General features: G+C 47.4%; 1 protein-coding gene across 6 annotated transcripts in view; it reads right to left on the bottom strand.

Annotated features, from left to right (window-relative positions):
• pnut (septin 7-like protein pnut) overlaps positions 1-24,049 on the bottom strand; it is a 108,160-nt gene that overhangs the window by 65,292 nt on the left and 18,819 nt on the right. The window contains exons 1-2 of one of the 6 annotated variants that reach the window (XM_069335791.1): positions 22,115-22,132; positions 19,196-19,575 (exon numbers count right to left, since the gene is read on the bottom strand). The exons of 4 other annotated variants lie outside the window; for them this stretch is intronic. In XM_069335791.1, coding sequence (XP_069191892.1) covers positions 19,196-19,450 — 255 coding nt within the window. In that variant the 5' untranslated portion in view covers positions 19,451-19,575; positions 22,115-22,132. Of the gene's footprint in view, positions 1-19,195; positions 22,134-24,049 lie in introns of those variants that run through there. One more of the 6 variants, XM_069335794.1, reaches the window with a different exon arrangement.

A 24,049-nucleotide genomic window follows, 5' to 3' on the forward strand; every position in this document is an offset into this window, starting at 1 on the left:
TTGGATATTTACCTGTAGTCGGTTTACAGAGTATTATTTATCATGGCCGACCAGCGTGCCGTGCTTGTCTAGTGATAATTTGATCTGTAAGGCTGTTACTTGCAGCAACCAGTAAACCCACGTAGCCACAACCACCAGGCTCATCACGAAACTTGTAAAAATTTATCTGAAAGGCGTCCACCACTTATGTTCCTACAATATTTGTTACATTTTGGTGGGAGGAGGTTGGGGAGCCGTGGCCCTCTGGCGTTCAAACAGTGTAGTGTGTCTATGGCACCTCTACTCTTCCCTGGCTCTATACCATATTTCCTGCCATAGCATTCCTTTAGATTTTGTTGTGAATATTTGGCACCCGTACTACCAGTATCTTCCAAGTATATGTATCTCTATGTCTGTACAAGAAATTATCTGTCTGAGGTTGCAATGCACAAACTTTGCGCTCTCTAATACAAGAGAGCAGTACATAGTAGAACAACCACAGTGGCGCGACGCGGCGCCGGACAGTCGGAGCAAATACAATGGAAAATTCACACTTCAAGAAGCTAATCATGGGTCAGGTCAAGGGTGATGTGGTCACGGGTTATCACATACGATGTCACCACACCAATCCACGAGGATTAACTCTTCCACATCATAAGGAAGCCGAAGACCTCCCACGCCTCGTACATAAGAGATAACGTTCAACGACAATGAACTTCAGTGATTCAAATGAGTGTCATGTGACATGGGGCCAAAGCAACCCACAAGATAAATCTTGCTATTCCCAATCAGGATCAACTTATTTTTTAACTTTATAGTACAGTATAACAATATGTGCTGATGATGCCCAATAAAACAATCAAATCATTATACCTTCATCCTTTAAAGCTTGCTATGCCCAGTGTGTAACTGATTACCAATTCTCCATATTACACGCATTCACACACACTTGGCGGGTACCAGACTATACCTGGGTTTCTCAGCCTCCTCACCCTTTCCCCACTCCACCTTCTCTCATCTCTACTTCCCTATCTTTTCTCACCAAATTTCGCTTCCTCTCACCCCTCTTCTTCCCTCTCCAACCTCTCTATCTCCTGCTCTCCCCCCCCCCTCTCTCTCCCGCTCGCTACATTTCTCACCTCACTCCCCCTCTCCACTTTCTCGTTCCTTCATCACATGTCTCCCCCTCTCTCCTTTCCTCTCTTCAAACATCCCTCTCTCCCTATCTGTCTGTCTGTGTGTGTTCCTCCCTCTCTCCCTCCCCCCCCCTCTCTCTCTGTCATTTCCCCGACTATCTCTGTCAATATTAAAAAATATAAGAGTTCCCACTAACTTTGAGAAAGGCGAAGGGTGTTAATAATAATGGAGGCCCGGTTTTAATTTACGCGTTTTCACTTTTAATGGCCATAGCATGATGAATAAAATATTTGTGTTAATTTTCTCCCAACTCGCTCGTCTAATGTTTTAAATATTTAGTCAAGCATAACTGGCGGGCAGTGTGCGAAAATCAGTTGGATGTGGGGTGGGTGGGTTAGTATGTGACTGTGGTACAATGTTTCCTCTTGAATTCTGACGGTCGTGACCAGCTATTATGTCCGTCCTGTACCCCAAACCATTCACCCTGCAAAGCTGGGTGAGGCTAGCCTCAAGCCTCCAGTCTTTGACAGACGTTCTCTTTCATATTCAGTATACAGATACATGGAAGAGGGGTAGCCATGGCCCTCCAGGATACTCTCTCTCTTCCCCCCCCCCTTCCACACCACCATTCCACCCCTCTTAACATTTTCCCACATTCACCCATCTTCAATCCCAATCCCCCTTCTGCCTCTTCCCTCTCATTTTCTCAATTTCTCTCTTCTCCCCTCACCCCCATCTCCTTACCCTCCCCCTCTCCCCTCTAGCCTCGAACAAGCAAACATTTCCATTTATACATATAGAGGAGTTACTGGGCTTGACCTGGGCCCTTCTCCCCCTATTCTCCACATTTCACCCCATCTCTCCCTTCATCCCTCCCTACTCTTCCCCTTCTCCATTTGTTTTATTACGAAGCACTGGAACATCTACACAGTACAGGCCTCTCGGAAAACATTAATATTAACACTAAATAGTAATGTGAGAGTAATATATTATTATATCTAAAAATTCTAGGGAAATCACCACCTATTTCGGTCAACTCCGAGAAGTTTGCATGAGGGTCTCTATAAAAGACAGGGAAAAGGAATGAAAGAGAGAGAAATGGGGGTAGTTGGAGAATGCACTAATTTACCTGTACTCGATTTCCAGAGTGCTAGTAGTCTCCGGCTTGTTATATATTTGTGAAAGTGGCACTATGACAACAGGGAGTGGCACTATGACAACACAGTGCCTCCAGCGGAAGCCTCAAGCAACCTCCCCAACTTGACCAACAATACAATTTCACACTTCCTGTCACTGAACCATCGTGGAGGTCGTGTCAAGCACCATTGTTGTCAACATCCACCGCTAATACCCCACCAAAAAAAAACCTGCATTGTTTCGCACAGCTATTAGTTAATTCATTACTAGAAACACTGCGTCTTAATATACAAAGGTTGTTAGCTAATAAGTGCTGCAAGTACGGAGTCCTAACACACCTCGGTTAACTATACCCTCAACCATCACATACAAACGTCTTTGGCAACATAATGCAACAGTAGTTTAGAAAACACCGAGGTTCGTTGGTAATTATTACACAATGTGTTTATTAGCTATACTGACAGTTTGTTAACTACAAGCAGATTCCCTAACTTCTTAGATTACTGGTGTTGCTGGCCACAGCCTCGCCCGGTGGGCACCACCGCACTAGGCACCACATATCCTCATTTAAATGTCAAAAACAGACAAGAGTATTAAAAGCAAATGGGTATTATGGTGTAATTATGTGGTGGTGAGGACTGTCGTCTCCCACTCTAGTCCTTCAAGCAGTCCCTCCATTTTGTAGTGCTTATTAATGTTTTAAAGTGTTAAAATAGTAAGATTAATTAAGTAAGGATATATATATATTTTAGGTAGAGACCTTGGTATGTTTGATATCATGTCTTGTATTAAACAACACATTGTCAATTCTTTCTTATAATTACTCATTCTGTAAGTTAATTGAGTCAATTGTGACACAAGGAGCGGTGGATCGACTGCCAAAGGTATTAACTTGTGCTATTACTTAACTATAATATTGTGCTCCCTGTATGGAGGATTATTTTGTGCATTCCTCTCTGATAACCCATTAATTCTATTAGTGAAACTACAAAGTATAATATTATATATATTATATATTTCTGTAATATCTATCGCGGATAAACATAATTCCTAGTTTAGAACTATTCAGACATGCGACAATAGTGTGAATTAACTATTTGTATAACTTTTCATAAAGAACTAAAATCCAAATCTAAACTTTTAGCCTAACTGTTAAGTATAATTGCAATTACGTCTCAGGGAAAATAACTGTAATAGTGTTCCTACTACACATATTTCCTTAAATGTACTGTAAGTATAGCATAGCCCATGAGCGCGGCCACAAGTGCTCTCCCCACGGCTGTGTCAGGGTAATCAGGTGGAAGGTCTCTACCAGGCTACCTTCACTCTCTTAATATTTGTCTTTAGTTCAGACTTCATGTCTCAGGGACACTTTGTGTTCGTTGCAACCCGTTCTCGCACTTTCTTACAGTTAAGATGCTTATCTTAACATACTAAGAAGGTTAGGTAAGGTCGGTATTTTCTATGAAGCTTTTCAAGGTAAACTAGTATGTTTAGTATGCCATATATGCACGTATTTAATAAGTCAATATTGACTATACGAAAGTGCGAGAACGGGTTGGTTCATTAATTCATTATGAATGGACTCGTGGCAAAGTAGTGAACTTGGATGATCTTCACAGGACGCCAAGACTGCCGCCTCTGACACTCTTGGCCATGTTCTCTACACTCACACACTTACGGATTTCTTAAAACACGCTTTATTATCCCCTATTACAAGATCCTATTTGCAGGAGAATTGCTAAATATCTTATAGTGAAGTTAGATACCACGTTCCACTCAATACTGTAAGTTCAAGGGTGTTGACGCAGCCAACGTCAACGTCTCCTTAAAGTTTCCCATCGTCAAGAAAACGATCAATTTAAAGTGTCCTCTCCTAACCTTCCAGAGAACCCAAAACAGAAAACGCGATAGTACGTCACTTTCGCCAGCCGCTTCCATTTTCTAGTACAATTTGTGGCCTTATGTAACTCATAGGAGCGAAAAGTGACGTTCTTTGTAGGAGAGGCCGTGGCTACAAGCACAGAGTGTTTGCTGCTCCCGGCTACACCAGAGCCGGCCGGCCGAGCGGACAGCACGCTGGACTTGTGATCCTCTGGTCCTGGGTTCGATACCAGGCGCCGGCGAGAAACAATGGGCAGAGTTTCTTTCACCCTATGCTCCTGTTACCTAGCAGTAAAATAGGTACCTGGGTGTTAGTCAGCTGTCACGGGCTGCTTCCTGGGGGTGGAGGCCTGGTCGAGGACCGGGCCGCGGGGACACTAAAAGCCCCGAAATCATCTCAAGATAACCAGACATACCAACAACTCGCTCTTTAGTACTTAAATACAACTGATAATTACTGCCTCAGGCTGTGAAAATTACGACTCTGTGCCACTCCTGCACAACTCCACCTCCTCTCAGTGCCACTCCTATAGGATTCTACCCTCCTCTTTCTCCTTTAAAAACAAAAGGTCTTCCGCTTTCACCTTTGCCAACAAATGTCACAAAGTAGCAGCCAAGTTGATATTTCAAGACAATTAGCTCAGGGCGTTTTATGACACAAGCGCTCTACACCGACCCACCACAGTGAAGACGGCCACACAGGCCCCTACACACACTGTCAACATGATATATATCATCACCACAGGACACTTCCCCTCACAGGGGTCCTGTGGTGATATATAGGAAGGGGGGTCCTATATTGGTATATTGGTGTTGACACTGTCAGGGGGAGCCGGTCGGCCGAGCGGACAGCACGCTGGACTTGTGATCCTGTGGTCCTGGGTTCGATCCCAGGCGCCGGCGAGAAACAATGGGCAGTTTCTTTCACCCTATGCCCCTGTAACCTAGCAGTAAAATAGGTACCTGGGTGTTAGTCAGCTGTCACTGGCTGCTTCCTGGGCCTGGTCGAGGACCGGGCCGCGGGGACACTAAAAAGCCCCGAAATCATCTCAAGATAACCAATATAGCAACATAGGACCCCCTTTCCCTAGACACTGTCAACACCATATGAACAATACATAAAGAGCAGTCAGGTGTTCACGTCCAAGACTGAGCCGTACAAGTTAAACCGGGATACACATGATCTCACGGGCAACACCAACAGATTGCTAGATCAACTCGTCATACAGGAAACTTGGCTCAAGGACAAGCGGACGGTTGAGGTGTGAACCATGGAGAGTTGTTGGTGGTGGTACGGGGAAGGTATTGGGTGTGTTGTATGTGGTGGGGTGATTGGGAGGGGGGGGTGATTGGGAGGGGGGTGATTGAGAAGGGGGGGGGGGTGATTGGGAGGGGGGGATGATTGGGGGGGATGATCGGGGGAGATGATGGGGGGGGGGGAAGGTGTGATTACTATTTGTGTCTGCAGGATCAAGGTAAGTTAAAGGTAATTACCAAGAGAAACCACTGAGCCATTACGACTTTATAGCACTTGGAAGGGATAAGGATTTGGGATGGAACAAGGGGAAGGAATGGATCCAGTTGTTAGCTCTTGGACCCCGCAAGGTAAGGAAGGTGCTCAACACTTAATAACGAAGACGAAGGTATACCCAGGTAGGTGTACGCCATTTCCCGGTGAATACAGTTTAGTTAAGTCCTAGACTATGTTGCAGTATACTAAAGTATAGTTGGTGGTAAAGGTCTTAACACCAACAGACGCAGCCAGGGGCTGATCAAGCAGAGACGGGCAAGCCAAGGTGGTACAGGGTGGTCCAGCCCGTCACACCACCTCCTGTCACCCGTCATGGAACAGTCCCATTATGTCAGATAGGAAACTTGCCCAACCATGTCTGTCCCGCTGTTGAATCGACAGTGGGACAGAGATTGCTGAGCGAGTTTCCTATTCCTGTTCACATAGCAGTAAGGCGGTGCCCAGGGGTTAGTCAGCTTGTTGTGGGGTGGCAGTCTGGACGGGGGCGGGGGGGGGGGGGGGGTCAGTAATTCGACCTTGTGGGGAACCTCGATATAAACCTAACGTGTATATATACACACACTGACTGCCTGTCCCCGGATACAATGAAAAATTATTAAACATATTTGCTGCAACTACCTTTTATATAATTTATTATTTGCAATTATCGTTTATTACTTTACAAGTGTACAGTTTCCTGTACATAAATGTGTATTTAGCTCATGCTTACCACTGATGCTATACAAAACAATACAATACACACATATATATATATATATATATAACTGCACAAATGCCACAGTTATGTATATAATTACACTACAGAAAATGGGTGCCTTGCCCATAAGAGAAAACAAAAGTGGATAACTGTAGGGTAGACTCCTCAATACCGACGCATGCTCCCCCCCCCCCATCTCTCTCTCACTCGCCAACTTGTGTACCAAATCATCCATTAATCCATTATAACTACAGTATGAATTAAACTTGGCAAAACTGTGAACATTAAAAGCGAAACCTACATGTTTAATTATTTGTATTTAAAAGTATCAAATAATTCTGCCATTGTCGGCGACAAGCCTGTTAAACCTCAGTGAGGTTCTTGAAAGTAACTACAGACCTTTCCCTGGATGCAAACCTGCAAACAGTTGCCTAACTTTCCGGTAGCTATTTAGCACTAGGTGAACAGAGGCATCATGTGTAAGAAAACGTGCCTGAACGTCTCTGCTCAAGTCGAACCCGAAAGCCTTCGGTTGTACTCGCCAAATTGTGCTTGCGGGGGTTGAGCTTCGGCTCTTTGGTCCCGTCTCTCAACTGTCAATCAGCTGGCGAACAGATTCCTGAGCCTATTGGGCTCATTCATATCTACATTTAAAACTGTATATGGAGTCTGCCTCCACTACATCACTTCCTAATGCATTCCATTTATTAACTACTCTGACACTAAACAAGTTATTTTTGTTTACAGGAAAGTCTGGTAGCAATGATGAAGGAAATGTAGATGTTTATCTCTCAGAATGTTTGGTAATATGTTTATTGTTTGTGATGTGTGTCTATGTATGTATTAACACGATGTACTGAACGGGGTGAGAATAGCTTGAGCTACCTCATCCCTTTGTGTGTATTTTACCTCAATAAACTTATTTCAATTTCAATGAAGACGAGTAATAATAGTGATAGAGCTTGTGGGGGGCGAAAGTGGGGCAGGTGCCTGCTATTGCCCAGAGATAAGCTGTAGGCATCACTGGCCAGGACCTTTATTTATCTGATTTATCAAGATGTATACGAATGACATTTGTGATTGTTGACCACAGAAAATTTGCAATAATAATAAATGACAGATTAATTGGTGGAACGCTGGACACAAGTGATGTAGCCACTTTGCTAAGAATGAGTGTAACATTAGCACCCGCGGATGATTATTATATTGTATCAAGTGCTCAACACAAGACTAAGTAACTCTCACTTTACTCTCCAATGATCATGGCGAATATTTCCTCTCGTCCACGGCATTCCTCGCGCTTTTGTTATGTCTCTTTAGCAACTTTCTCCCTGATGGGCACTGTTCTAATTAACGTGTCATGTTAACCACCTCCAAAGACTTGTTCAACTGCAGGTCAAACATGTTCACCTTCACTAAATACAATTTTAAAATACCTATTTAGGAAACCATCTTCACTTGTCATTTCCAATGACTTTAGCTGTGGCATTGTTCCACGGCATCAGTGTTGACCGTAATGTGTGTTTGGTACACCTGTGAGAACCAATTATGATTCCCCTCTGTTTGTTCCCTCAACCCCAGACTGTGTTGATTCTTTCCCTCACTTGTTTACCATCTGCTAGTTTAAGGAACCTCTTGTTCCAGGGAGATCACGGCCAGGAAAAAGGGTGGTAGTGGGGAAGGGTTGTTAGAAGGGCAGGGAAGGGGAGGTGAGGCCGACTGGAAGAGGGAGGAGGAATGGTGAAGTGTGGGAAGGAGAGGAAGAAAACTGAGTTACCAGTAAACTGATACACTTGCATAAACACAACACTTCACGGCTCCTCCACCACCTCCAGCACTCCACCACCTGCTGACACCTCCCTAAACCCCTCACCACCTGCTGACACCTCCCTAAACCCCTCACCACCTGCTGACACCTCCCTAAACCCCTCACCACCTGCTGACACCTCCCTAAACCCCTCACCACCTCCCTAAACCCCTCACCACCTCCTGACACCTCCCTAAACCCCTCACCACCTGCTGACACCTCCCTAAACCTCCCCACCACCTGCTGACACCTCCCTAAACCTCCCCACCACCTGCTGACACCTCCCTAAACCTCCCCACCACCTGCTGACACCTCCCTAAACCTCCCCACCACCTGCTGACACCTCCCTAAACTCCCCTCCCACACCACGATTGTGCATATACCGTTTCAAGTGAAGGAATATTACGTACTACCCACTGATGATGCCGACATTCTATCACTGTCTTAGCATGGGGAGCAATTAGTGTTTGTGCACCCACCTAGTTGTGCTTACGGGGGGCTCAGCTTCGGCTCTTTGGTCCCGCCTCTCAACCGTAAATCTACAGGTGTACAGGTTCCTGAGCCTATTGGGCTTCATCATATCTACATATGAATCTGTGGATGGAGTCATTCTCCACCACATTATATGTGGTGGAGATTGATGTGTGTTTGCGCTCACCTACTTGTTTGTGCCTGCAGGATAGAGCTCCAGCTCTTGGACCCCGCTTTTCTAGCCGTTGGCTGTCTAATGCCATTAAGCCTGACCTATTTCCCCATGATATGTGTACGTGTGTGTGTGTGTGTGTGTGTGTGTGTGTGTGTGTGTGTGTGTGTGTGTGTGTGTGTGTGTGTGTGTGTGTGTGTGTGTGTGTGTGTGTGTGTGTGTGTGTGTGCAGGACAAGTGCTAAACATAATATATAACCGTGGCATGCCGCGGCCCGCATAAAATAAATCAATATTTCGCACCAAACTTGTGACAGATGCGCACGCGCACTGCTGTAGACAGAGTGAGGATGATGGAGACAGTATACAAGACACTAAGGCATCTTCCGCCACATGATCACCATAACATACCTGAACATGTCACTATGAAATATAATCCACCAAAGTAAATATAAAGATAAAACACTATAAAACAACTATAAACCCCAAAACAAACTTATCATACATAAAGAGTGTTGCACTGAGGAGTCAAAAAACATAAAATTCCATCAGAAGCGTTTGTTGGTCAACACAGTAAGGCCCTTGTTGACACACTCACGGCATTACGTCAGTGTCGAGTGTGTTCATAATATTGTCTTTGCTTCTTGCAACAGTTTGAGTGAGAACTTATAGGGTGAAGCATTCTCGCATGTCCTGTCTCTTGCAGACACCGTGTTCACACTAGGAGGCCTAGTCAGAGACCGGGCCGCGGGGACGTTGAGCCTGGAAATCAACGCAAGGTAACCACCACCAACACATCCATAGCCTTCCTGTCTCTCGATAACTACACCTAAAGGACCCTGCGCTGTATTAGGTGTTGATACACCTGTTCTACACTCTGAGGTTTCTCCATAACATGTTAATCCTGGTCAATAGAGTAGTACAGCGTAAGGGGAATTGTCAGATATCTTAATAATACCTGAAATGTGCATTGACTTTCAAGAACGACTCTTAGGGAGCTCCACTGACCCACGCCTGGCGTACTGACCCACGCCTGGCGTGGGCCAGACCGTCAGTGTGTGGAGCTGGGAGCCTGGGGTCTCGGGTCAAGACAGTCTCACATGCTGGTCACCCTCAACACTTGTCATCTTTACAGGTCCTGTTACTTGGTGTGTGGACTAATGATCAGAGCCAATCTGTTTAGTATGCAAGTGGAGATTATTAAAGATAAAATACTACCAGGTATCGAGGGCGGCCTCCAGCACCCCCACCATAACCTATACAACAACTCGGCCCACGCCAACCCTCCCTGGCGACGCTCTACCCTTCACCATCAACAACCCAACTACCATCACCACAATAACAACAGCCACTACCATCATCACCATGTACCACGCTACACCCCTACACCCGCTGGCTGCTGACGGGGAGGAGCGTGCCCCTGTAGTGTGAGGGCAACCCGTTCTCGCATTTTCGTATAGTCAATATTGACTTATTAAATACGTGCATATGTGACATACTAAACATACTAGTTTACCTTGAAAAGCTTCATAGAAAACACCGACCTTACCTAACCTTCTTAGTATGTTAAGATAAGCATCTTATTGCTTCGTAATTACAATTATTACTTAACCTATTATAGGTATAGGTTAAGTAATAATTGAAATTACGAAGCAATAAGATGCTTATCTTAACGTAAAGCTTTTCAAGGTAAACTAGTATGTTTAGTGTGTCACATATGCACGTATTTAATAATTCAATATTGACTAAGAAAGTGCGAGAACGGGTTGGTGAGGGAGGCGAGCCGCAGGCGTAAGTGTGTAGGTGTAGCTTGGTTCTTAGTACTGTCTCGCCCCCCCCCCTCCCGTCTGGCGCCACTCCACCCTCGGCAATTTGGCCCTTGGAAGGAGCCTTCAATTTCACATGCCCTCTACTCACCACCCGTCCATCTGCTACATACCAACACCCACCCCCATCCCCTCATACACCAGCACCCACCCCACCCCCGCACGCACTTCAACACCCATCTCCCTACACACCAACACATACCCCACCCCACAACCCCTCCTCACACCAAGTCCATTCCATCCAGCGGTCGACCCCAAAGACGCATTCATCGATTTTAACATGCTGTTCATTCTAAACAGGAATTTTCTCAAATATAAATTATTATTATATATTTGCATACTGTGCATGTTTAGACATAGGTTAGGTGTTTAGGTTCTGTTAACAATTATTTGTAGTACGTGGGTGAAGCATTTACAGAGTTGTGATTAGAACAAAAGTCGTCAGCGAAGCACTTGGGGGGCCTCGCGGCTGAGTGGACAGGGCTGTGGGGTCGTAGTATTAAGGGCCCAGATTCGATCCCCGGCCGAGGCAGAAACAAATGGGCAGTTTCTTTTACCCTGGTGCGCCTGTTCACCTAGCAGTAAATAAGTACCTGGAAGTTAGATAGCTGTCGCGGGCTGCTTCCTGGGGTGCGCGCGCGCGCGTGCGTGTGTGTGTGTGTAAGATAAATATATGTAATAAACATAATAGAGGGGAAAAATGGTTAGAAAGGCGGGGTCCAAGAGCTAATAGCTCGATTCTGCTGATACAAATAGTAAATACGTGTTCCGGAAGTGTTCGGACGTCATCAGTTGAGAGTCGCGTGTAAACCGTTTTCATACATAAACAAGGGGTTTGGCGGGTGCATGGAATGGACTTTGGCCTTTGTTTATGAGGACGGGCTGCACCCCGATACTTGCCACCACCCATCTTAAAGTCAGAAAAACTAGGGAAGACATGATCACCACCTACAAAATTCTTAAGAGGAATTGACAGGATGGACAAAGAAACTATTTAGCATTGGTGGAACACGAACAAGGGGACACAGGTAGAAACTGAGTACCGAAATGAGCCACAGAGACATTAGAAAGAACTTTTTACTGCCAGAGTAGTTAACAAATGTAACGTACTAGGCAGTGATGTGGTGGAGGCAGACTCCATACACAGTCTGAAATGCAAGTACAACTAGATAAGTACCTGTAAGAGAATGGTAGTCTCTCAACCCAACTTGCACACCCGTGAATGCAAACGACTATGCATTACTGTACACTGTGATTTTCTTCACCCCAGGTTGGAGCAGCCGTGACTTGTGTCCGTGAACAGGTAATCTTATACTCCATCTGGATTGCAGATGATTGCAGACATGTGGTTGTGCGAGGAGACGGTAGAGGCTGTGCATCTGCCTGATATGAGGTGGGTGTATCGTCGCCATCTTGGTTGGTACTAGCGGTGGCAGGCAAGCCAGCGACCTGACCCCACAACGGCTGCGATAGTCCACTGCATACTCCTGATGACGTCAGGGGAGCCTATGGGCCAATCAGATAGTGAGTTTAGTAGCTGTATTGTGATTGGTGGTTTATGTAGAGTTTCCAAGGAAACGAGGAAACGAGGTGTTGGGTCGTCTACCCAGCCCAGGATCATTCTCAGGAGGACTTGGTGTACATCAACTGTGAGCTCCGTCTGCCCTCCGGAGTCACGTTCCCTAACGTCCCGGAGTATTGGAACTCTGGAAAATGTTCAGCCTTTGCTCCTCTGGTAATCGGCTCTCGCGGTGTTGTATTGAACATCAGCAGTGGAGATAGATTTCTGAAGTAACGAGCCCCATTCAACCAGGGCAGGTGAAGCGCAGGTACAAGTGTGTGAATGACCTAATTTCGATGCAAGTACGTACTTTGAAAACTTGAGTGCACACTGTCTCTGACATTCGTGGTACCCCCAGGGCAGCCAAGAGACTGGAGGAGTTCTTAACTCAAGTCGGTGCGCCTTGAGACCCTGGCGAGTGCTGGTCACGTGATCCAGCTCGTGTATGTGATGTATTTTACAACACGTCACACTTTACCTACATGCAAATTTGTCCTGAGCATCCTACTGGGCGCCTGCGATTGTCTTTGAAGAGACGAGAGTGGCGACAGGCAGGTGTGCTGTGAACTGTGTCGCATATATATTGCAGGGTTAAGGTTAGCAACACCCACTATGGCTTGTTAGGACATTTCGTAACGTAATGACAATTTTATCCCAATCATGTGTGTACAAGTTTGTGTAATAAACTAGTTGTTGGGAGATGTACATAGTTGTCTGTGAGTCCCTTCTCCCTCAACTATAAATCTGTCATCCCCATAAAAGGGTTAACATAGCAAATATTGATGAGACTGCTATGGCGGTGTGTCCACTCACAGGATGAGTGGCGCTGCCCAATAAACTCGCCCCTCGGGGCAAAAATTTTAAATAGAAACTTTGTTTTCCCGCTTCAAAGGTCGAGTCGGAGAAAACCTAAGACCTGGCAGAGTTCACTTTGCTTTCTGACACTCTAAGACCTTTACACTTAATGATAACCACTGTGAGCACTTGGCCGTCTTCCCTGGGGATTACTGAACACACACACTGGCCGTCCAAGCAAAGTAATTTCGAACACTCTACCCACACACATCACCCACCCTACCCACCCCCACACATACCAACACCCACTCCACTCCCCCACACATACCAACACCCACCCCACTCCCTCACACATACCAGCACCCACCCCACCACACATACCAGCACCCACAACCAGTTGGAGAATCTCTTTACGTGTTGACTCAATGGTGAGACAATGATGGTCTGTTGGTACCCAGGCCGCTACGCCCACCACCCGAGGAATAGGGCAGGCAGAGCTGGAGCTGGCTGGGTACACCCACGGGGACACCCACGAGGACGAGGCAGGATAGAGTAGACCACTGCTGGAGCTACAGAGGTTTACCTTAGGATTGGTTTACCTCCAGGGGGACATCAACAACACATCTAGAGTTGAGCTGAGTGGGCAGGAGGCTGCAGCGGCCGCCTGACAGAGGCGGTAAGGTAAGGTAGACACACGTAGAGGTAAGAAACTCCTGGGATAGGTCTATAGTGGGGGTCAGATGGGGCAAGGCTGGACTTTCAACGATGGGGGGTGGGGAGCACAGACTGGGGGGGATGTGTGGCGGGGGAGGCAGGCTGGGGAGGATGTGTGTGTGGTGGGGGATGAGGACAGTGATCCGGTTGCCACAGCAGCAACATGATAACCAACCATCAACATCATATTAAACCCCCGCCAACACAGCCCCACAGTGACGCCACATTCCTCGCCACTGCCCGCCCCCCCAACCAATACACAGTAGCCGCCACGCTCACAATCACGCAACTCTTCTAAGATGGCAATTACAAATGGTGCTCGCCGAACACAAACCCATAAACCCATCACTTGACCCACACTAGCAGGTCACCCTTGCTGGCGCGCACAAGCCTTCCACCCACAAGACCAGCCTTGGAGAACCATGGCACAGTACTCCCGCCTTGGAGAACCATGGCACAGTACTCCCGCCTTGGAGAACCATGGCACAGTACTCCCGCCTTGGAGAACCATGGCACAATACTCCCGCCTTGGAGAACCAGGGGACACAGTACTCCAGCCTTGGAGAACCATGGCACAGTACTCCCGCCTTGGAGAACCATGGCACAATACTCCCGCCTTGGAGAACCAGGGGACACAGTACTCCAGCCTTGGAGAACCATGGCACAGTACTCCCGCCTTGGAGAACCAGGGGGCACAGTACTCCCGCCTTGGAGAACCAGGGGACACAGTACTCCCGCCTTGGAGAACCAGGGGATACAGTACTCCCGCCTTGGGGAACCAGGGGACACAGTACTCCCGCCTTGGAGAACCAGGGGGCACAGTACTCCCGCCTTGGAGAACCAGGAAGGCACAGTACACAGTACTCCAGCCTTGGAGAACCAGGAGGCACAGTACTCCAGCCTTGGAGAACCAGGACGGCACAGTACTCCCGCCTTGGAGAACCAGGGCACAGTACCCTGGTTCTGTGCCCCGCCGCGACTGACCAGTGCTGTAGGGAACACTAGACAGTCACAGTACAGAGGTCTGTAGCAAGATTGGTCCCAGGAGTAAGGGATGGAATATGAAGACAGGGGAAGAGAATTAGATATACCATTACTTGAGTACAACCAGAGTAGACATGATCACAGTATGCAAGTTACTCAAACATCTGAGCTGCCGTTTGTGTCTTTTAGCATGTTTTAATAGTAAGGGTAGTCAATAAGGTTAATGTTCAGTGAGGGTAGTGAACAAAGGGAATATTCAGTGAGGGTAGCGAACAAAGGAAATGTTCAGTGAGGGTAGTGAACAAAGGGAATGTTCAGTGAGGGTAGTGAACAAAGGGAATGTTCAGTGAGGGTAGTGAACAAAGGGAATGTTCAGTGAGGGTAGTGAACAAAGGGAATGTTCAGTGAGGGTAGTGAACAAAGGGAATGTTCAGTGAGGGTAGTGAACAAGAAGAATATTGTGTAATAGTAAACAAGGAGAATGTTCAGGGAAGATAATGAACAAGGGGAACGTTCAGCGAGGGTACTGAGCAAGGGGAATGTTGAGTAAGAGGAGTGAACAAGGGAAATGTTTAATGGCGTTGATAAGATGATAAAAACCAGTAAGAGTCAATTAAGGTTATTATCAAGTCACGAGCAGTAAGAGAACAAACACTATCAACATCTCTCAGCATCACCCAGTAATACTGTCGCAGAAAAAGCTGAAGTTCTTAAGAAGGCTAGATTGGCCAGGCTGTAGTCCCATGTGCATGTGTGCCGCTGCCAGCAACAGTTGTGCCGATCAAATCCCCAGAGAAGTCTGACCTTTGGTCGGGTTAAAGGCGTCGTTGAAATTTGGTAGCAGCCAGAGGTACGCCAGAGGTAAACACAGCTGTACTGCGCGAGTTTGGCTGTATATAAATAGCAGCTGCCTGATATAGGGCAATAAGTCGTCATAGTCGTCTTAGTTGATATGAGTGAAGCAGCAGCAACACTGCCGCAGGAACAGGATCTCTCTGCGCAACGCCTTGATCCGCCTGTCTGCTGGTATTAGCACGCCATCCTTGGTTCTTGCAATGCCCAGGAATGACTAGTTGCATACAGCGAGAGTGTAGTTCAATACGTGATGGACGGAGAGACGACGTGGCTGGCTATGCAGGAACATTCCTGACCGTCTGACGCCAAGAAGGATCCTTTCACTGCCTCCTTCTCAGTCTCCACAGGCAGGCCCGACCCCGTTCACTCAACACTTACCCCCACCCCGCCCCGCCCCGTCTCGCCCTGCAACCTGATCATCCCTGCAAACGCACTGCCCCGTCCTGTGACCGCCCTGCCCCGCCGGTGACCGCTTGGAGCAATGAGTGACTTCATAAGAGCAGTGTTGAAAAACATAAGGGTAGTCTTCCTCATCCCCGGAACAGCCACACCTTGGCCCAGGCCCACAGCTGTAACTTCACGCCAGCGGGAGGAGAGGTGTAGGTGGCCATCCTCGAGGTAGTGTGGACACCTGGACCAGGATATGGTCAGCATGGTCTAGACTACATCAGTCTCCCAAACGGAGCCGCACAAGTGGTATGAGAAGTGTGTCATATCACGTGTGTCACACTGCTATCATCATCTCCAGATTGGCTGGAAACAAAACTATACTCCCAGGATGGTGCGGGCAAATGTGCTCTCAAGTTCCTGAAAGAAATGAGCGACAAAGTAATTAGGGTTACAAGAGACCATACAGTGACAAGTTTCTTGTTCCAGCACCCAAGTGTTACAGTTCAGGCGAGAAACGCCTGCTGCACATTTACAAGCACTTCACAAACTGGTGGACATAGTAGTGGCCTCGCGTTTTTGCGGGTCGGCGTTCGATCCTTGATGATCCCAAGTGGTTGAGCAACGTTCCTTCACTCTACTCCCCCCTATCCTTTCCTGGTATCTTGCATGTGTTGTATACTCATCTTGGCTAGGCGCCTTTTCCAGGTAAGTTGCTTTGCCTGGGCGTGCAGTGGAGGTAGTGGGGCGGGGCAGCAGGAGGGGGTGGAGTGTCCACACCCTCCTGAGTGGACTAAGTGGGTTTGGCAGGGTTGAGTTGCAGGTAACTGGTGATACAGGACCACTTGTCACCACAAGTGATAGATGGCCCACTATTGGGTATTGAGTGTTTGATAACTGGTGATTGGTGAGGAGGCTAGTGCCATCTCCTTGTCCCTCTGCTCCTCCCCCCCCCCCCCCCTCCTACACTACACACATCACCCAATGGATTTCAATATAATTTTTACAATGACAAATTCCAACAGGTTATGAATGTGAATAAAAGGTAGAACTTTTAACTGGGTCCAGAATACAAGTATAAGAGATAGGATACGACGTGTAAAGCAGGAATAATAATGTATTACGACTAAAGGTTTAGTGAGCCTAAGATAACCTTGACATCAGCTGGGACGATGATAGGGCAGACTGTGAAGATCTACTTAACTATGCCTACAGCCTGCCAGCACCACGATACACTGTGGCATCTTTGTCAACAAGACGAAACATCCACCATAGTGCCTCAGCCATCAGTGAAACAAAGATTGTTTTAGATTTAGCCACTCAGAACGAAATGTTCATGTAGCACGGGCTATGGCGAGCCCGTAAAAACACTAAGATTAATAAGCTGCAGTGGCCTACTGGCCCATAGTGAGGTGCTTCGATTGATGAAGATTAAGCCACCCAAGAGGTGGCACGGGCATGAATAGCCCGTAATGAGGTGCTTCACCCTATCCCCGGTTATATATGCCACTGTTCTAAAATTATATTTACTTGTATTCTGTCTTTAAAAATGTTGACAAGATTCAACGAAACGCATTTCCGAGCGTCAGGCCATAATAAAACTTTAAAATGAACATTAGAGAGTTACTTTCTCAACTTCCTTCTGAAATAAAGAAAAAATCCTACTAGATTCATTCATCTCATATTCACACACACACAAACATATACATAAAGTGTGAACGTTTTGAGAAAAGTGTGAATACATCCTTCTGATGATGTATTATTACTTACGAAAGTATTTAAGGAAATTCCTGTCTTAATCCTTCCTTCGTCGTCTGACACTGTCACATTGTTTATCACGTGTTAATTTCTTCGTGGTTAAAATACACACACACACGCACACGCGCACACACACACACACACACACACACACACACACACACACACACACACACACACACACACACACACACACACACACACACACACAACACGCCCAGACAGTGTAAAAAGAGAGCCTTGAAGAAGACCGACATATATCCACCCTCAAGAACAAAGTGACCGTGATTAACACGTAACAATTGACCAATTAAAACACACACCCTATAGCAGCCACACTGGTGGTTGATACTGTGATGTACACCTACAGTGTGGTAACAGTAGCGGTGGGGGGAGGGAACAGGTGAGGGTGTGGTAGCAGAGTAGCGATGGTAATATTGTGCACCCAGCTGGGAAAAGTCTTGGTAACAAGAGCAGTTGGGTTTGGCCACACCGCTCCTCTGCATTAATAATATTATTACTAGTATTACCCCATCACATTCCTTACTGTAGTCTTGCTCAACTCTTCTCTCTCTCTCTCTCTCTCTACCCAACCCCCCACCACACCCCCGTGGTGTGTAGTGGCCCACAGCACAGTGTAGCCGCGTATAGACCATGTCTCTCTCTCTCTACACAATACTCCATTCTTCCTAGTCCTCATACTTACATTTCTCACAATCATCATCGCTGACCCTCTTTTCCCGTCCCTCTTCTGTCATCTATTTAATGCCTTTTAATATCCATCTTGTTATACCTTTTCATCCATTTATATTCACTCTTATTAGCCCTTACTCTTCAATTTCCAAGAGTATGTAAAGATATATTTCCTTCCCTCTCTCTCTATATGGGAGGGGTTCTAATTTCTGAGATTATCATCTTAATTTGTGCATTTTATCAAGACTTCATGTCCATTCTAAAGTTCATGACCAAACCGGAACTGCATAATCAAAATGGGGCCCAACAAGGAGAGATAACATTAGGTGCGTTACTGCTAACGTTACGTATCAATTCATTATCATTTTTGTCTTTGGCACAATTATATTTACCGACATTAAAATGCATCTGCCAATCTGTGGTCCATGTTAAGAGTTTATGGAAGTGATCCTGTAAGGTTACTAGGATGCCGATGAAAGTATCGTTGTGTATAAGCGTCATGGGCAACTGTGTTGTTGAGTCTTGTGTGTACCGTGAACAACAGAGGTCCCAGGCTGGAGCCCTGGGGCCGCACTTCCTAGTCTGCTCATTATCACCCACCACAATGTTGGGAGAGGCTAGTGGCCCGGGCCATGAACCATCATTATCATACAATTACCCACACCATGGGAGAGACTAGTGGCCCGGGCCATGAGCCATCTTTATCATACAATTACCCACACCGTACTATGCCAGGTGATATATTACTAGGACTAAATATAACATACTCGTGCAACAAAACAGTGGGGGCGCCAGAGCAGGTACTCACCGCTGATTTGGGAGAAGCGGAGGACGGCGGCGTTGTGGTGTCGGGAAGGGTGTGGTTGTTGTTGGTGGCGGTGGAGACGCCGGAGGTGGTGGAGACGGGCGTGGTGGGCGTGGTGGAACACGACGGGGACGGTATGGCCGTGTTCGTGACAGATGCAGGCGGCAGGACAGTAGGCGGGAGAGAGATGGGCGGCCCGCCATTTGCCGTGGGTGTTGATAAGGTGAGCGGGATGGGCGGCGGAGCAGTGTCAGCCATTGTGAGGGCGGTCCAGTGGGCGTGAGATGAGGGAGAATAACAGTCAATCAATGAGTGGGAATGTGTTCAATGTCTCTCCCGCCACTCTCTCCCTCCCCTCTTTATCTCTCTCTCACTCTCACCTCCTACAAGTAACAGTAACCCATGAGGACACATCGTGAGCTAGTACACACCTGCACACTTCACCACCACTACACCCATGCTACACCTCCACAGTACACCCTCCTCCCCCCAACACTTTACGAACACTACATAAACAACTTAATCTCATAACATTAACACATAAGCAAACGGGATAAGCTTCTAGATGCAAAATATATAAAAGTTTGACAAGGAGAAACTGTTCAGAGAGAAACTAGAAGACACAGGTGGAAGGTGTACACACAAAGGAGTGGAAGTACTCGTACCCTGCACGAGTACTCAACTAGTGGAACACTGTGACTGAAGTTGTGGAAGCCACCGTCATCAACATTCAACAAAGAACTCGCACGTAAACAAATATTGCATCTGATTACGAAACTAGAAGATGAAATAAACACAAGACAATAAGAGAGCTATATAACAGGTGATAAAAATGAGAGAATAACTAATAAGATTGGAAGTACCAAGAGGCGAGGGAGAAGTAAATATTGGCAGGGACGCCTCGCAGGGGCACGACGCCTCGCAGGGGCACGACGCCTCGCAGGGGCACGACGCCTGGTAAATTCATCCAGGTCCCCCCACCTCTAGGCCAACGAGAGACTGTCTCTGGATACAACACACAACAGTTGCCTATCTCTACGTACCACTGTGTGGGGCAGGGTAAGAGGTATGGTACCCCTGGGTGTGGCGAGGTAGAGGTATGGTACCCCTGGGTGTTAAGCCCACACAACACAGCACAACTCACCACAGATAAGGAAAGCTCCATAACCCCCAAACATCATCAACAGAACAACGTTTGTCCAGTCCTCAAACGTTATTTTGTGTTGGATGATGATTAATTACTTTTTAAGGGTGGTACATTGAACACATTATAGTATTAGAGGCGGGTCGTGACCGCGTCTGTGTCGGCTCTCTCTCTTGCTGACGGGTGAGGGACGTGTCTGTGATTGGTGGACCCAGATTATCTTGTGTCTAGTAGTATCTCCCTCTCCCCCCCCCATACCCACAACACCCCCCGTCCTCACCCTCCTCCGCCCACAACTACAACCTTCCTCATCCACCACCCACAACACCCCACACGGTTTGATATGCCAACCTGTCCTCAGATCCGCTCAAGGCAATGGTTTGGGAATGATTACATAATTAATGCTATTATCTACTCTCTATCTTTGGTTAACTTAAGGTTTGGTTAAATTATGGTTAGGCTAGGTTTCCTTACGTTTGGTTATGTTAATACGGTGTATTATTGACGATAATGTGAAATATGGAATTCGAAAACTATTTCAGTGTACCCGAGAATTCCGTTTACAGGTAATCAAATGCAGATTAGGAGTCACAATAACGTGGCTGAAAAGTGTTGACCAAACTGCACACTAGAAAATGAAGAGACGACGACGTTTCGGTCCGTTTTGGGCCATTATCAATCGACTTGATTGATAATGGTACGGGCAATCAAATTTGTCAAAGAAAACGTTTTCAGCATACATTTTTTATATATTAAACCAACTATTTTTAATACAACAACGTTATAACCTGAGAATAACCTCTGTTTAGGACAAAGGTTCATTTACCAGTTTACATGCGGACTATTGCTGGAACCGTAATATATTTTCAGACCATCACCAATATCTACACAACTATCAAGGGAATTTGAGGCAGTGTGTGGAAGGTTTCTCATGGTAATGGATTTAGTGTGACGACGGCCTCCATCTTCATGTTAATACTTGGTGTGTCTTCCCCCTCCCCTCCCTCCATGTCTCCCACCCCTCCACGCACATAGTAAGGTCCACATAACATGGAGTCGCCGTCACATGTTACCAGCGTCACCGCCGTCACACAGGAGTAGGTGGGTGGTCACGTAACACCAGCATCACTCCACTTCACCCAACACTTTCACTACAGCCTAACATTTTCGGGCGCCAAACATTATGAGAGGAATGCGGCAAGTAATTATTGTGTTATCTGAGCACAGTGTTGACACCAGTGGAGGGCCAGTAGGCCGAGCGCGACCACAGGGTGAGCCAGGCTTGACACCAGCGACGGTGAGGTAACCCAGTTAATACACGTTACACCTTCACAGTCTGGTTAACACGTGGTTAGTGCCTGCCTCAGGCACAGAGTGGCGCCACAGTCCCGAACGCGAGCGCACGTCCCCGCGCACTGCTACAGTTTGGGGCAGTCATCACTCTCAAGGGCAGTAGTCCCGGAGGCCTGACACTTGCCCACCACAGTACCTAGCCGGTGGCCGGGTGGGGAGGGCAGGGCATGAGGAGTGTGGCCCCACCTCCTCACACCCACAGTAGGCGCCGGAGAGAGCAACACAGGTGGCCATATAGACAGTGGGAGAGTGGCCAGTGAGCCAGCAGGTGAGTGCCAAGTGCCTGGGCTACTGCCACCGCCTGGTAGGGGCCAAGTGACTGCTGGCGTGCCGTCCGTGCCCAGCGAGCGTGGCTGGCTGCCCTCCCCGCTACTAGTAGAGGCGAGCCACCACAATGAAGGTCCTGGGCGGTGCTCACTACCCACTACCAAGGCCGCCGTAGTACTACTGTTGGTGACCGCTGGTGCTGCCTGGCGGGAGGAAGGCGGGGCACGTCACTACCGCAGCAGCACCACTTCATCCTTCCTCATCACCCCACAATTGGTGCCTTATAACGCCACTCTTATGCTGTGAGAGGCGGCGGTGTCCACAGTAGCGGCGTGTACTGCTCTAATATTCCAGGCTGGGCGCGTGTGACGTAATAAATCATATGGGGAGTTAGCCCGGGGGGTTGGGGCGGGTAGCCCACACACCATCCCCGCCACATGTCACTCTCCACACTAACAACACATCACTGCAACTGTTGCGATAACCGAGACACCAGTCATAATGCAAGGCAATGTCTGCCACAAGATACTCCCAGCCTGAGACCTGTTGCGGAGAGTATAGCGACCACCGGCAACTGAGCCAGTACCAGCAGCAGCAGCAGGAGGGAGCTGCAGCTCAAGCAGCTCGCAGCTGACCATGCCAGGTGAGAGGGCCACAGCTTCATGGCCACACACTGGCTCCCACACCACACATCAACACCCCAGACACTAGCCAGCGTCGCTACCACGGACCACACTCACAGTCAACACTGCGGTTATGATTTCTCGAGCAACATCGGCCGCCTCACCACTCAAGTTACCAGCCAACCGGTTCCCCAGGACAACACTCGACACCCTCACCGCCCACCCCACACCCAAGGACTATAACCCCCTCATGTGCCACTCATTACACTAATACACATGGGGGTAGTCCTCCTCCTTGATACGAGGTCGTCACCTTGTTGATACGAGGTCACCTCCTTGTTGATACGAGGTCACCACCTTGTTGATACGAGGTCACCATCTTGTTGATACGAGGTCACCATCTTGTTGATACGAGGTCACCACCTTGTTGATACGAGGTCACCTCCTTGTTGATACGAGGTCACCACCTTGTTGATACGAGGTCACCATCTTGTTGATACGAGGTCACCACCTTGTTGATACGAGGTCACCTCCTTGTTGATACGAGGTCACCACCTTGTTGATACGAGGTCACCTCCTTGTTGATACGAGGTCACCACCTTGTTGATACGAGGTCACCACCTTGTTGATACGAGGTCACCTTGTTGATACGAGGTCACCACCTTGTTGATACCAGGTCACCATCTTGTTGATACGAGGTCACCATCTTGTTGATACGAGGTCACCATCTTGTTGATACGAGGTCACCATCTTGTTGATACGAGGTCACCATCTTGTTGATACCAGGTCACCACCTTGTTGATACCAGGTCACCACCTTGTTGATACGAGGTCACCATCTTGTTGATACAAGGTCACCATCTTGTTGATACCAGGTCACCACCTTGTTGATACGAGGTCACCATCTTGTTGATACGAGGTCACCATCTTGTTGATACGAGGTCATCTTGTTGTTCATACAAGGTCAAGTGAGACAAGCACATGTTGAGCCACGGCTACCACCAGCAGGAGACACGGCTTGTCAAGGTCACCCAGCCAAGCCAACTGACAAGGTAACCGTGCAGTACCAGCTAATACAAACTACTCAAGACAAGACAGTAGTTAATCACATTAACACAAATAAAAAAAAACCAGCCCAGCACACCATAGCAATTAACCAGGCTGCGTTGCACATACCAGTCAACCAGGGCAGGGTAGCAAATCTAGCCAAGGAAGACTAACCAGAGCAGTCAACCAAACCATTGAGTTAGAGTCAACAAAGCCACGTAACCTAACCATAAAGGCTTACTGAAGTGCCAAGCCAGGCTCAAAGCCTGCAGTTACCTGCTCACATTATTCCTAGAATAGGTTTGATTTTCACGTTCAGGTACCTTTGTGCAATATTCTTTACTAGTCCAATTCACTTTACAATGCGCACATATACGTATATAAAGACGGACGTTAAGTGGCTACGTTACACCAAACCTGCGAC

The sequence above is a fragment of the Procambarus clarkii genome, chromosome 34 (genome assembly GCF_040958095.1).
Source record: "Procambarus clarkii isolate CNS0578487 chromosome 34, FALCON_Pclarkii_2.0, whole genome shotgun sequence".
NCBI classification, from domain to species: domain Eukaryota; kingdom Metazoa; phylum Arthropoda; class Malacostraca; order Decapoda; family Cambaridae; genus Procambarus; species Procambarus clarkii.